Genomic DNA, 12,991 nt, shown 5'->3' on the forward strand with positions numbered 1-12,991 from the left:
TAAATTCCTAAAACTGAATTCCTAAAGTTTATATAGAAATGCAAGGGACTCCACATAGCCAAAACAATATTGATAAAGAAAAAGAATACTGACAAACAAAAACAACATTGGGGGACTCATACTTCCCTACTGTTTCTTACTACAAAGCTACAATAATCAAGACATTGGGTAAAAAAATGTTTTAAAGATAATGTAGTAATGATATAGGGACAGACACAGGCCAATGAAATAGAAATGAGAGTCCAGAAATAAACCCTTAAATTTATGGTAGATTATTTTCAGTAGTATTGAGACAAATCAATGAGGAAAAAACAGTCCTTTCAAACAAATCATACTAGAATAAGCCAATAAATATCCATATGCCAAGGAATGAATCTAGACCCATTCTTCACAACACATATGAAAACAAAATCACTCAAAGTGGATCGAAGAACTTCCTGTAAGAGCTAAAACTCTTAGAAGGAAGCATAACTGTAAATCTTTGTAACCTTGTCTTAAGCAATGGTTTCTTAGCTATGGCACCAAAAGCACAAGCAACCAAAGAAGAAAAGATAAATTGGACTCAATCAAAATTTAGAACGCTTATGCTTCAAAGGACACACCAAGAAAGTGAAAAGAAAATGCACAGAATGAGAGAAAATCTTTCTAAATCATTTATCTGATAAGCATCTAGCACCCTAAATGTATAAAGAGTGCTTACGACTCAACAATAAAAAGACAAATAACCCATTTTTTAAGTGAGCAAAAGGAAATGAATAGACATTTCTCCAAAGAAGATATAAACAATAAGCACATGCTCAACATCATTAGTTACTAGGAAAATACAAATCAAAACAACCATGAGGCCTGGTGTGGTGGCTCATATCTGTAATACCAGCACTCTGGACGGCTGAGGCAGGAGGATCCCCTGAGGCCAGGAATTTAAGGTGGCAGTGGGCTATGATCATGTCACTACACTCCAGCCTGGGCAACAAAGCAAGACCCCCATCTCTTAAAAAACAAAACAAAACAAAAAAAAGTGAGGCCAGGCGCAGTGGCTCACACCTGTAATCCCTGCACTTTGCGAGGCCAAGGCAGGTGAATCACAAGGTTAGGAGATTGAGACGATCCTGGCCAACATGGTGAGGCAGGTGAATCACAAGGTCAGGAGATTGAGACCATCCTGGCCAACAAGGTGAAACCCGTCTCTACTAAAAATACAAAAATTAGCCAGGTATGGTGGTTACTGCCTGTAGTCCCAGCTACTAAGGAGGCTGAGGCAGGAGAATCTTTTGAACCTGGGAGGTGGAGGCTGCAGTGAGCCGAGATCACGCCACTGCACTCCAGTCTGGGTGACAGAGCAAGACGTGGTCTCGAAATAAAAAAAAAAAACAGAGTGAAATACCACTCACTTGTACACCCACAAGGGTGACAATTAAAAACAAAAGAAAACAGAAAATCACAAGCGTTGGAGAGGATGCAGAAAACTGAAACCCTCATAAACTGCTGGTGGGGATGTAAAATGGTGTGACCTCTGTGGAAAACAATTTGGCAACTCTCAAAAAGTTAAACATATGGTAAATATGACTTAGCAATTCCACCCCAGGTACCTACCCAGGAGAACTAAAAACATACATAAAAACTTGTAGACATAGCAGCATTATTCGTAACAGCCAAAAAGTATTAATAATCCATATGTCCATCAACTATGACATAAATGGGATATATTCACACAACGGAATATTTTTTCAGCTATAAAAAGAAATGAAGGGCCAGGTGAAGTGGCTCATGCCTGTAATCTCAGCATTTTCAGAGGCCGAGGTGGACAGATCACTTGAGCCTAGGAGCTCAAGACCAGCCTGGGTAACATGAAGAAACCCTGTCTCTACAAAAAATACAAAAAAATTAGCCAGGCCTGGTGGTATATGCCTGTGGTCTCACCTATTCAGGAGGTTGAGGTGGGAGGATCACCTGAGCCGGAGAGGTCTAAGCTACAATGAGCTAAGATTGTGCCACTGCACTCCCCCCGGGTGACAGGAGTGAGACTCTGTCTCAAAAAAAAGAAAGAAAGAAAAAAGAAATGAAGCTCTGTTACATGCTACAACATGGATAGGCCTTGAAAACATGCTAAGTAAAAGAAGCCAAAGGGCCACATAGAGTATGACTACATGACACATGCAGAATAGACATGTTCATACAGACAGAAAATAGATTAGTGGTTGTCAAGGGATGAGGGATGGGAATTAAGACTGCTAATCAGTACAGAGTTTATTTTCTGGAGTGATAAAAATGTTGAGGAACTGTACTGACAGTTGCATAACATAGTGAATATACCAAAAAAAGCACTGAAATGGACATTATAAAAGGATTAATTTTATGTTGTGTGAATACATCTCAATACAAAATAATTTTTAAAACTAAAAAAAAATTTTAAAGCAGAACAATGTTGCACCATCCTAGCCTCCAGGCCAGGGTAGTTGCATTTAGCAAAAAAAAAAAAAAAAAAACTGTGCAGGTGAAGATACAACACACCAGACTAGAGAAAACTGCAAAATCTGGCTGCATTTCTCCAAGTCTCTGTAAATTGGCAGTCCTATAAAAACTAAATCTCGATTATTATTGTTTTTAGTGAAGAAAGGGAAATAATGTGCAATCCGAAATTATCTCCCATCCCACAATATGCTTCTCTTCCTATAAACCCTACCTCCATGAATAAGTTACCACAGCCAGAAACCTGGAAGTCCTTCTAGATTCCTTCTCTTTCTCTCACCCTTCACATGCAATCAATAAAGCCAAATATATTTTAGCTCTTATGAGGTTATTTCCCCACACAGTACCCTCTTTTCTATCCCTATTACTGTTAGTTATCTCTCCCTTAATCCCTATTTCAAGTTTTGTTTCCCTGACATCTAATCTACATGCTACTATCAAGAGCTTTTAAACCAAAGCCTGACCACGGAAAAGCCTTCAACAGCTCTCCAACACCTACAGCACTTGGAACCTACTTACATCTCCGACAAGCATCACTGCACATCACTCCCTAAGCCCACTTTACACTCTAAGTAATACAGCTCCTAGTTCCCTGCACCCACTGTGCTGTTTCATGCCTCCTCTGCTTAAATTATTTGCTCAGCCTTGGAAAGACTTTCCTAACGCTCAATAAAATGTATTCTCTCCCACCCCTCAATTTCCCAAGCACTTTGTGTGTATGCTTAGGTAAGCACTTCATCAGTTTCTACTTTGTACTTTTTTTTTTTTTTTTTTTTGGTCTTCTCTTAACAGACAACATGATGCTAGTGACCAAAACTATGTCTTAGTCCATTTAGAATCTCCATAAAGGTTCTCCTTTCATATTAAATACATATACGTATGCACTAGACAAACTATGAACTCATAAACTAACACCATGGCAACAGTACTTTTAATTCACATAACAAGAAAACATAATCATAACTGCCTCAATAATTACGTGGTCTTTTTAAAGATTTAATCCAGTTTTTAAAAACACGGCAACATAAATGCCCCTACACATGTGAACAAAGATACCTAGAAACACTTAAGGAGAAAAATCTCTAAAAGATGATTATAAACTAGACTTGAAAAAAAACAAAATTTGAACACTGGGGGTTGACTATCTCTAGACTGTACATTAAGACAGAAGCGAAGAACAAACTCACTCATGGTAGAGCATCTCAAAAGGGCATTCTTTACCAAAAAAAAAAAAAAAAAATGCAGAATCAAAATTTCAACTCCCCGCCCAACCTCAGGTGTCCTTTCAAGGTTCAACGAAAAGTTACATCACTAAATGTAACTAATTTAAAGGAAGAGTCCTCAAGTTTCTCACAGTCGAAGGAACCACGTGTCACTGACCCCTGCTCAAAATAAACAACATAGCGGAAAGGCTAATTAGTTTCAGGAATCGGGAAACATTTACATCCTTGCAAAGTCCAGCTAAGCAAGTGCTTTCTTCACCTTCCAGAGCCCCAGGTCCTCCACCATCACACAAAAACCACTCAAGCGCCCTACGAGCCTCACTACTGCCTCGAACACAGGCCAGAGCCGGGCAGCAGACGAGGACTGGCTTCGGGACCTCTGACCACTGCGGCTCACACCCCAAAGCCCATCTACTGCTTCCTTCCCTGGCGGCTCCCGCGACCCCTGGGCCACGTAACACTCATCGCGCCTGGGCTCACCCTGCGTAGCTCCTCCAGGATCAGCCCCAAATACGGTTGAGGGGTAGCCCCGGGCTCCTCCATAGCACCAAAGCTGCTCTCGTGGTCGCCGCAGTAACCCCGGCCTGTCCCGGCCAAGATAAACGGCTGAGAACACACAGCCTTCGGTCCGGAACCCGAATCCGCACCCGGCAACAGGAGCGGACCACTGCGGAGCCGGCTGCGGGGGGAGCTGGGGGACGCGGGCACCCACAGGCCTCACAGGCCCACGCTGCCCATCCCGACCCCCTTGTTACACTTTACATCCTGAGGCAGCGCAGGTCCGAGCCCGACTTGCACAAGCCTGCGACGCACCCTGTCCTCGCCACCCCAACCCTCGGTTTGGTTTCGGCCAGGCAGCCGCGAGAAGGCGGGGAGGAGCGGACAGCCGCAAACTTCCCCTTCTTCGCGCAAGCTTCGCAGACGTGTCCCGGTCGTTCGCTCTTAAAGGGGCCGGCGCTCTACCTAGCGAAGTCACCTAGCCGTGGTAGTAGAGAGGCTTGGGACTAGAGGATGGGATTCACCCTCATACTGTGCGCCGTCCTGTGAGCCGCACAGCCCCAAAGACCAGGACTATGTCCCAAGGTCCCCCGCCTCGGGCGGCCGCGGTGGCGGCGGCGAGGCTTCTCCTAGAGGCGTTTCGGCACAATCCCTGGGGGCGAGCGCAGCGCGTCCCCTCGACCCAGAGACCGGCGCCAGGCCCAGCCCCGACACCCAAGGCTTTCCTGCCGCAGTCCCGCTAGAGCCTGCTCTCTGCGCCCTGCAGAAGCCCTGACGGCGGCATACCCCGGGAGACCCCGGCGGCCCCGGGAAGCCAGCCGCCGCCGTCATTCCAGTCAGAAAAATGGCCTGCGGGGCACGCGCCGGTGCCGGTGCGCCCTGCCAACCATGTCCGGACCTTGGACTTTGGACAGGAAGGCGTCCAGGCTCAGCTGTGGTCTAGTCAGAGTTTAACCTGTCCCACGCAAGAGAACCTCGATCGGGTTTCTTCGCTTACCTGAGTCACCTGGGCATTTGCTAGGCCCAGCTGTTTTCAATTCCATTAGCACCCAGTTACCCAAATACTAAATCAAATCCCCGTGGACCTTGGCCTGGCTCGGCGCGGCTGTTTTCCTCCGAGAAGAGGAACTAAAAGTAGCACCTTGCCTTCCAAATTTAGGACCCTATTTTTAGGACCGTCGAATAAAGTGCCAAGTGCTGGATTTGTTCGTAGGAGACGGTTTTAGCTGACGTAGGTGTAAAGGATAACCCATCTCATATATATGTCTTCCTTGCCAGCATAATCATTCTTATTATATTCTGCCTTCTCACTCAAGTCTTTGGTGAAGCAACTCAAAAAGGAGCAGATACTTCCTCCTAAATAAATCACCCAAAAGAACTCAATAGATGAACAAAATCTTAAATCCTTAGGAAATTTTCCTGATGTAACCTCTTGTAGCAACGAATTGTTATGCCATTTAAAAAATCAAAAACTGGCCCAAGTTCACAGCAAGTGATTTTTCAGGACCAAAATGCGGCCTAGCTTTTCACAACTCAGATTGCTATTTCTCCGTTGCCACATCAGCCTGCGGAGTTTCAGGAAATGCTAATAACAGAGTAGCCGAAATTGCTTAGTAATTCTCCATTACCTTAGTAATTCTCCCAGGTTTATACCTTAAACTTTGGAGAGCATACACAACTTTCATACGTATTAGTGTATATTAAAATTACATTATGTGAATATTTTATTGAAGTCAAAACAGAAGCATAATCAAACTTTTATCTTTAGAATTTCACAGTCTCCTAGAACAATGTGTATGCCTCAATTAGAACATTGTATTACTCGATAAAAATTCTTCAGTGTGTCTGAACATTTTCAGGAGACTCCAGAATCATTTTCAGGTTTTAGAACTTGCAAAAAATAAAAAACAAAACAAAACGTCCCTTTGCCCTCCCAAGTCACTCTATGCCCCTCTCCAATTTTCAATAATTACCATTCCAAATATTAAAAATAGTAAGGACAGAGGAGAAAATTTTAAAAAAAAGAAAAATCCAAGTGTCCCCCATAGCAAAAACACAGTAAAGCTTAACAAACTTAGTGCAAAATTCCAAACCTAATTTTTTTCAGTATGCTTAATAGTTACAAACTCACCTCTTCCTCTGGATTTTTGAATTCCATTTCTTAAAAAGCTCATGTTAAAATTTCCTAACATGTAAATAAAGTTCTACCAGGCACCTCATATCCTTGAGAAAGATTTCAGATTCTAATATATCCTGCACTCTTCTGTTTCTACTCTGTGATCCTGTTTTGACATTTGTGTGGTGAAGGGGTGCTACAGGTGGAGTTGTGACTACCAACCCATAACCCAATTTCATGGACCTCAATCCTTATTAAGTATATATATACTCACACACATATATACGCACCTATATATTTTTTTAAGTGTCGTACATATCATTACCCTCTTACAATCTGTAATTGAAAAGAAAAATCCTGAATTTGATAAATGATAAACACTAAAATGTTTTATTCTATAGCCTATTCATATAGAGTACATGATCTCTATCATTTAAAAGATATTCAAAGACTGTCCTCCATAAGTAGACATGGGATTTTTTGGTCTTATATAGTGCCTGTTTTAAAGCAGATGTTAGAACAAATGCTGTTAGTGTTTGTGACAGGTACTAGAAAACATCCAAGAACATCAGAAACATGCTAACCAGTAAACTTTGTTCACAACCTAGACACTGACATCCCTTATGAAGGGTCCCATTGCAAAGCTGTAAGTACTAGTTACACCCTTTTAATTAAACAGGCAGTGTTACAGACTTTAAGATCTAGTCCTTTGGAAGAAAATCAAAATTGTGGAGCCATATCTTTAATCTCTGTACTAGTGATGTAAGAGTTGTTCTCAGAACATATTGAATCAGGATCTACCTGTTGAACAATAGCTGGGTAATTTCCATTGTATATGCTGTGAATAAATGAAGCATTCTACTTAAGAATATATAAATGTTAGAACCCAAAAAGGCTCCTCAATTGTAAAATAGAAAAAAAGTAGTGTTAAATATAGAACTACCATTCGACCCAGCCATGTCATTACTTGGTATATACCCAAAGAAAGTAAATTGTTCTAACAAAAGACACATGCACTCTTATGTTCATCGCAGCACTATTCACAATAGCAAAGATATGAACTCAACCGAGGTGCCCATCAACGGTGGACTGGATAAAGAAAATGTGGTACATATACACTATGGAATATTATGCAGCCATAAAAAATGAAATCATGTTCTTTGCAGCAACATGGACGCAGATGGAGGCCATTATCCTAAGTGAATTAACGCAGAAACTGAAAACCAAATATCACATGTTCTCACTTATAAGTGGCAGCTAAATCTTGGGTACATACAGACATAAAGATGAGAAAAATAAACACTAGGTACTTAAAAATGAGGGAGGGAGGGGGTCAAGGACTGGAAAACTTCCCACTGAATAATATTCACTATCTAGATGACAGAATCAATAGAAGCCCAAATTTCAGCACCACAAAATCTACCCTTGTAACAAACCTACACATGTACCCCTTGAATCCAAAATAAAAATGGAAGTAAGAAAGAAAGAAAGGGCTGGGTGCAGTTGGCTCACACCTGTAATCCCAGCACTTTGGGAGGCCAAAGCAGGTGGATCACTCAAGATCAGGAGTTCGAGACCAGCCTGGCCAAGATGGTGAAACTCCGTCTCTACTAAAAAATACAAAAAATTAGCCAGGCGTGGTGGTGTGCACCTGTAATCCCAGCTATTCGGGAGGCTAAGGCAGGAAAATCATTTGAACCCAGGAGGTGGAGGTTGCAGTGAGCTGAGATCACTCCACTGCACTCCAGCAGGGGTGACTGAGTGAAACTCTTATCGCAGAAAAAAGAAAAGAAAGGAAAATAAAAGAAAAGAAAGAAAATAAAAAAGGAAAGAGAGGAAGGAAGGAAGGGAGGGAGGGGAAAAGAAAAAAGAAAAGGGAAGGTAAGGGAAAGAAAAAAAGAAAAGAAAGATGCTAGGCATAATGGTTCAAGCCTGGAATCCTAGCACTCTGGGAGGCTAAGGCAGAAGGATTCCCTTGAGCTCAGGAGCTCCAGACCGGCCTGGGCAACATAGTGAGATCTCGCATCTACAAAAAATATAGGAAAAAAAAAATCCACCGAGATCAAGTTGGCTTCATCCCTGGGATGCAAGGCTGGTTCAACATACGCAAATCAATAAACATAATCCATCACATAAGCAGAACCAAAGACAAAAACCACATGATTATCTCAATAGATGCAGAAAAGGCCTTCAACAAAATTCAACAGTTCTTCATGCTAAAAACTTTCAATAAACTAGGTATTGGTGGAACGTATCTCAAAATAATAAGAGCTATTTATGACAAATCCACAGCCAGTATCATACTGAATGGGCAAAAACTGGAAGCATTCCCTCTGAAAAGTGGCACAAGACAGGGATGCCCTCTCTCACCACTCCTATTCAACGTAGTGTTGAAAGTTCTGGCTAGGGCAGTCAGGCAAGAGAAAGAAATAAAGGGTATTCAATTAGGAAAAGAGGGAGTCAAATTGTCCCTGTTTGCAGATGACATGATAGTATATTTAGAAAACCCCATCGTCTCAGCCCAAAATCTCCTTAAGCTGATAAGCAACTTCAGCAAAGTCTCAGGATACAAAATCAATGTGCAAAAATCACAAGCATTCTTACACACCAATAACAGACAAACAGCCATATCATGAGTGAACTCCCATTCACAATTGCTACAAAGAGAATAAAATACCTAGGAATCCAATTTACAAGAGATGTGAAGGACCTCTTCAAGAAGAACTACAAACCACTGCTCATCGAAATAAAACAGGACACAAACAAATGGAAAAACATTCCATGCTCATGGATAAGAAGAATCAATATCATGAAAGTGGCCATACTGCCCAAGGTAATTTATAGATTCAACGCCATCCCCATCAAGCTACCAATGACTTTCTTCACAGAATTGGAAAAAACTACTTTAAAGTTCATATGGAACCAAAACAGAGCCCACATTGTCAAGACAATCCTAAGCCAAAAGAACAAAGCTGGAGGCCTCAAGCTACCTAACTTCAAACTATACTACAAAGCTACAGTAACCAAAACAGCATGGTACTAGTACCAAAATGGAGATACAGACCAATGGGACAGAACAGAGGCTCAGAAATAACAGCACACTTCTATGACCATCTGATCTTTGACAATCCTGACAAAAACAAGAAATGGGGAAAGAATTCCCTATTTAATAAATGGTGCTGGGAAAACTGGCTAGTCATATCTAGAAAGCTGAAACTGGATCCCTTCCTTACATCTTATACAAAAATTAATTCAAGATGGATTAAAGACTTAAATGATAGACCTAAAACCATAAAAACTCTAGAAGAAAACCTAGGCAATACCATTCAGGACATAGGTATGGGCAAGGACTTCATGTCTAAAACACCAAAAGCAATGGCAACGAAAGCCAAAATTGAGAAATGGGATCTAATTAAACTAAAGAGCTTCTGCATAGCAAAAGAAACTGCCATCAGAGTGAACAGGCAATCTATAGAATGAGAGAAAATTTTTGCAATCTACCCACCTGACAAACAGCTAATTTCCAGAATCTGCAAAGAACTTAATAAAATTTACAAGAAAAAAATCAAGCAACCCCATCAAAAAGTGGGCAAAGGATATGAACAGACACTTTTCAAAAGAAGACATTTATGCAGCCAACAGACACATGAAAAAATGCTCATCATCACTGGTCATCAGAGAAATGCAAATCAAAACCACAATGAGATACCATCTCACACCAGTTAGAATGGCGATCATTAAAAAGTCAGGAAACAACAGGTGCTAGAGAGGATGTGGACAAATAGGAATGCATTTACACTGTTGGTGGGACTGTAAACTAGTTCAACTATTGTGGAAGACAGTGTGGCGATTCCTCAAGGATCTAAAACTAGAAATACCATTTGACCCAGCGATCCCATTACTGGGTATATACCCAAAGAATTGTAAATCATGCTACTATAAAGACATATGCACATATGTGTTTATTGCAGCACTATTCACAATAGCAAAGACTTGGAACCAACACAAATGTCCATCAGTGATAGACTGGATTAAGAAAGTGTGGCACATATACACCATGGAATACTATGCAGCCATAAAAAAGGATGAGTTCATGTCCTTTGCAGGGACATGGATGAAGCTGGAAACCATCATTCTGAGCAAACTATCGCAAGGACAGAAAACCAAACACCGCATGTTCTCACTCATAGGTGGAAACTGAACAATCAGAACACTTAGACACAGGGTGGGAAACATCACACACCGGTGCTTGTCCTGCGTTGGGGGAATGGGGGAGGGATAGCTTAGGAGAAATACCTAATGTAAATGACGAGTTAATGGGTGCAGCAAACCAACATGTCACATGTATACATATGTAACAAACCTGCACGTTGTGCACATGTACCCTAGAACTTAAAGTATAATAATAATTTAAAAGAAAAACTAGCCAGGCATGGTGGCACATGCCTGTTATCCCAGCTACTCGGGTGCCTGAGGTGGGAGGATTGCTTCAGCCCAGCAGGCTGAGGCTGCAGTGAGCTGTGATAGGGCCACTGCACGCCACCTTGGGTGACAGAGCAAGACCATGTCTCAAAAAATAGGAAAAAAAAAGAGAGAGAGAGAGAGAGAAAAGAAAAGTGCTAAGGGTAAATAAATTTTCAAAAGACATCCATTAAATATTCAAATTACCCTTGCCAAGGCTCCTTGTGGAGATTTGAAAGAGATACTCTTCTTCTCTTTCCATTGTTGAACCAGGAGAGTCAGTATACTAGTAGCTCTCCAAAATCTGCCTCCTTGGCCAGGTGGTCTGGACTGGGCAGAACTGTTTCTCCAGATTCCTCCTCACTGATCAGGGCATCTCTGAAGGAAAGGTAGGGCCCCAGTCAGGGGCTTACAGACAAAACCCCCATCTCCCTGGGACAGAGCACCTGGGGGAAGGGGCGGCTGTGGGCAGAGCTTCTGAGGATTTAATCGTTCCTGCCTGCCAGCTCTGAATAGAGCAGGTGATCATAACAAGAGGGATTCTACCAGCACAGCGCACCAGCTCTGCTAAGGGGCAGACTGCCTCTTCAAGTAAGTTTCTGACCCCCACGCCTCCTGACAGGGAGAGACCTCACAACAGGGGTCGGCAGACATCTCATACAGGAGATATCCGGCAGGCATCAGGCCAGTGCCCCTTGATGTAAGAAAGGAACAGACAACAATCTTTGCTGTTGTGCAGCCTCCACTGGTGATACCCAGACGAACAGGGTCTGGAGTGGACCTCCAGCAAACTGCAGCAGACCTGCAGAAGAGGGGCCTGAATGTTAGAAGGAAAACTAACAAACAAAGCAACAACATCAACATCAACATAAAGGACCCCCACACAAAAACCCCATCCAAAGGTCACCAGCCTCAAAGATCACAAGTAGATAAATCCATGAAGAAAAGGAAAAACTGGCACAAAAACGCTGAAAATTCCAAAAACCAGAATGCCTCTTCTCCAAATGATTGCAACTCCTCTCTCACAAGGGCACAAAACTGGACAGAGAATGAGATTGATGAATTGACAGAAGTAGGCTTCGGAAGGTGGGTAATAACAAATTCCTCTGACCTAAAGGAGCATGTTCTAACCCAATGCAAGGAAGCTAAGAACCTTGATAAAAGGCTACAGGAACTGCTAACTAGAATAACTATTTTAGAGAGGAACAAATGACCTGATGGAGCTGAAAAACACAGCATAAGAACTTTGTGAAGCATACACAAATATCAATAGCTAAATCAATCAAGAGGAAGAAAGGATATCAGAGACTGAAGACTAACTTATTAAAATAAGGCGTGAAGACAAGATTAAAGAAAAAAGAATGGAAAGGAACGAACAATGCCTCCAAGAAATATGGGATTATGTGAAAAGACCAAATCTATGATTGATTGATTGGTGTACCTGAAAGTCCTGGGGAGAATGGAACCAAGTTGGAAAACACACTTCCAGATATTATCCAGGAGAACTTCCCCAACCTAGCAAGGCAGGCCAACATTCAAATTCAAGAAATACAGAGAACAACACTAAGATATTCCTCAAGAAGAGCAACCCCAAGACACATAATCATCAGATTCACCAAGGTTGAAATGAAGGAAAAAATGTTAAGGGCAGCCAGAGAGAAAGGTCGGGTTACCCACAAAGGGAAGCCCATCAGACTAACAGCAGATCTCTCTGCAGAAACCCTACAAGCCAGAAGAGAGTGGGGACCAATATTCAACATTCTTAAAGAATTTTCAACCCAGAATTTCATACCCAGCCAAACTAAGCTTCATAAGTGAAGAAGAATAAAATCCTTTACAGACAAGGAAGTGCTGAGAGATTTTGGCACCACCAGGCCTGCCTTACAAGCGTTCCTGAAGGAAGCACTAAATATGGAAAGGAAAAACCAGTACCAGCCACTGCAAAAACACACCAAAATGTAAAGACCATCGACATGATGAAGAAACTGCATCAACTAATGGGCAAAATAACCAGCTAGCATCATGACAACAGGATCAGATTCACACATAACAATATTAACCTTAAATGTAAATGGGCTAAATGCCCCAATTAAAAGACACAGACTGGCAAATTGGATAAAGAGGCAAGACCCGTTGGTGTGCTGTATTCAGGAGACCCATCTCATGTGGAAAGACACACATAGGCTCAAAATAAAGGGATGAAGGAAGATTTACCAACCAAATG

General features: G+C 41.9%; 1 protein-coding gene across 7 annotated transcripts in view; it reads right to left on the bottom strand.

Annotated features, from left to right (window-relative positions):
• Positions 1–12,991, bottom strand: part of MIA2 (MIA SH3 domain ER export factor 2) — a 115,703-nt gene that overhangs the window by 78,490 nt on the left and 24,222 nt on the right. The window contains exon 1 of one of the 7 annotated variants that reach the window (XM_023189666.1): positions 6,322–6,479. The exons of 2 other annotated variants lie outside the window; for them this stretch is intronic. In XM_023189666.1, coding sequence (XP_023045434.1) covers positions 6,322–6,348 — 27 coding nt within the window. In that variant the 5' untranslated portion in view covers positions 6,349–6,479. Of the gene's footprint in view, positions 1–4,172; positions 4,591–5,187; positions 5,793–6,321; positions 6,480–12,991 lie in introns of those variants that run through there. 4 more of the 7 variants (XM_023189669.1, XM_023189667.2, XM_023189664.1 and 1 more) reach the window with 4 other exon arrangements.

This window comes from Piliocolobus tephrosceles, chromosome 6, assembly GCF_002776525.5.
Source record: "Piliocolobus tephrosceles isolate RC106 chromosome 6, ASM277652v3, whole genome shotgun sequence".
NCBI lineage: Eukaryota > Metazoa > Chordata > Mammalia > Primates > Cercopithecidae > Piliocolobus > Piliocolobus tephrosceles.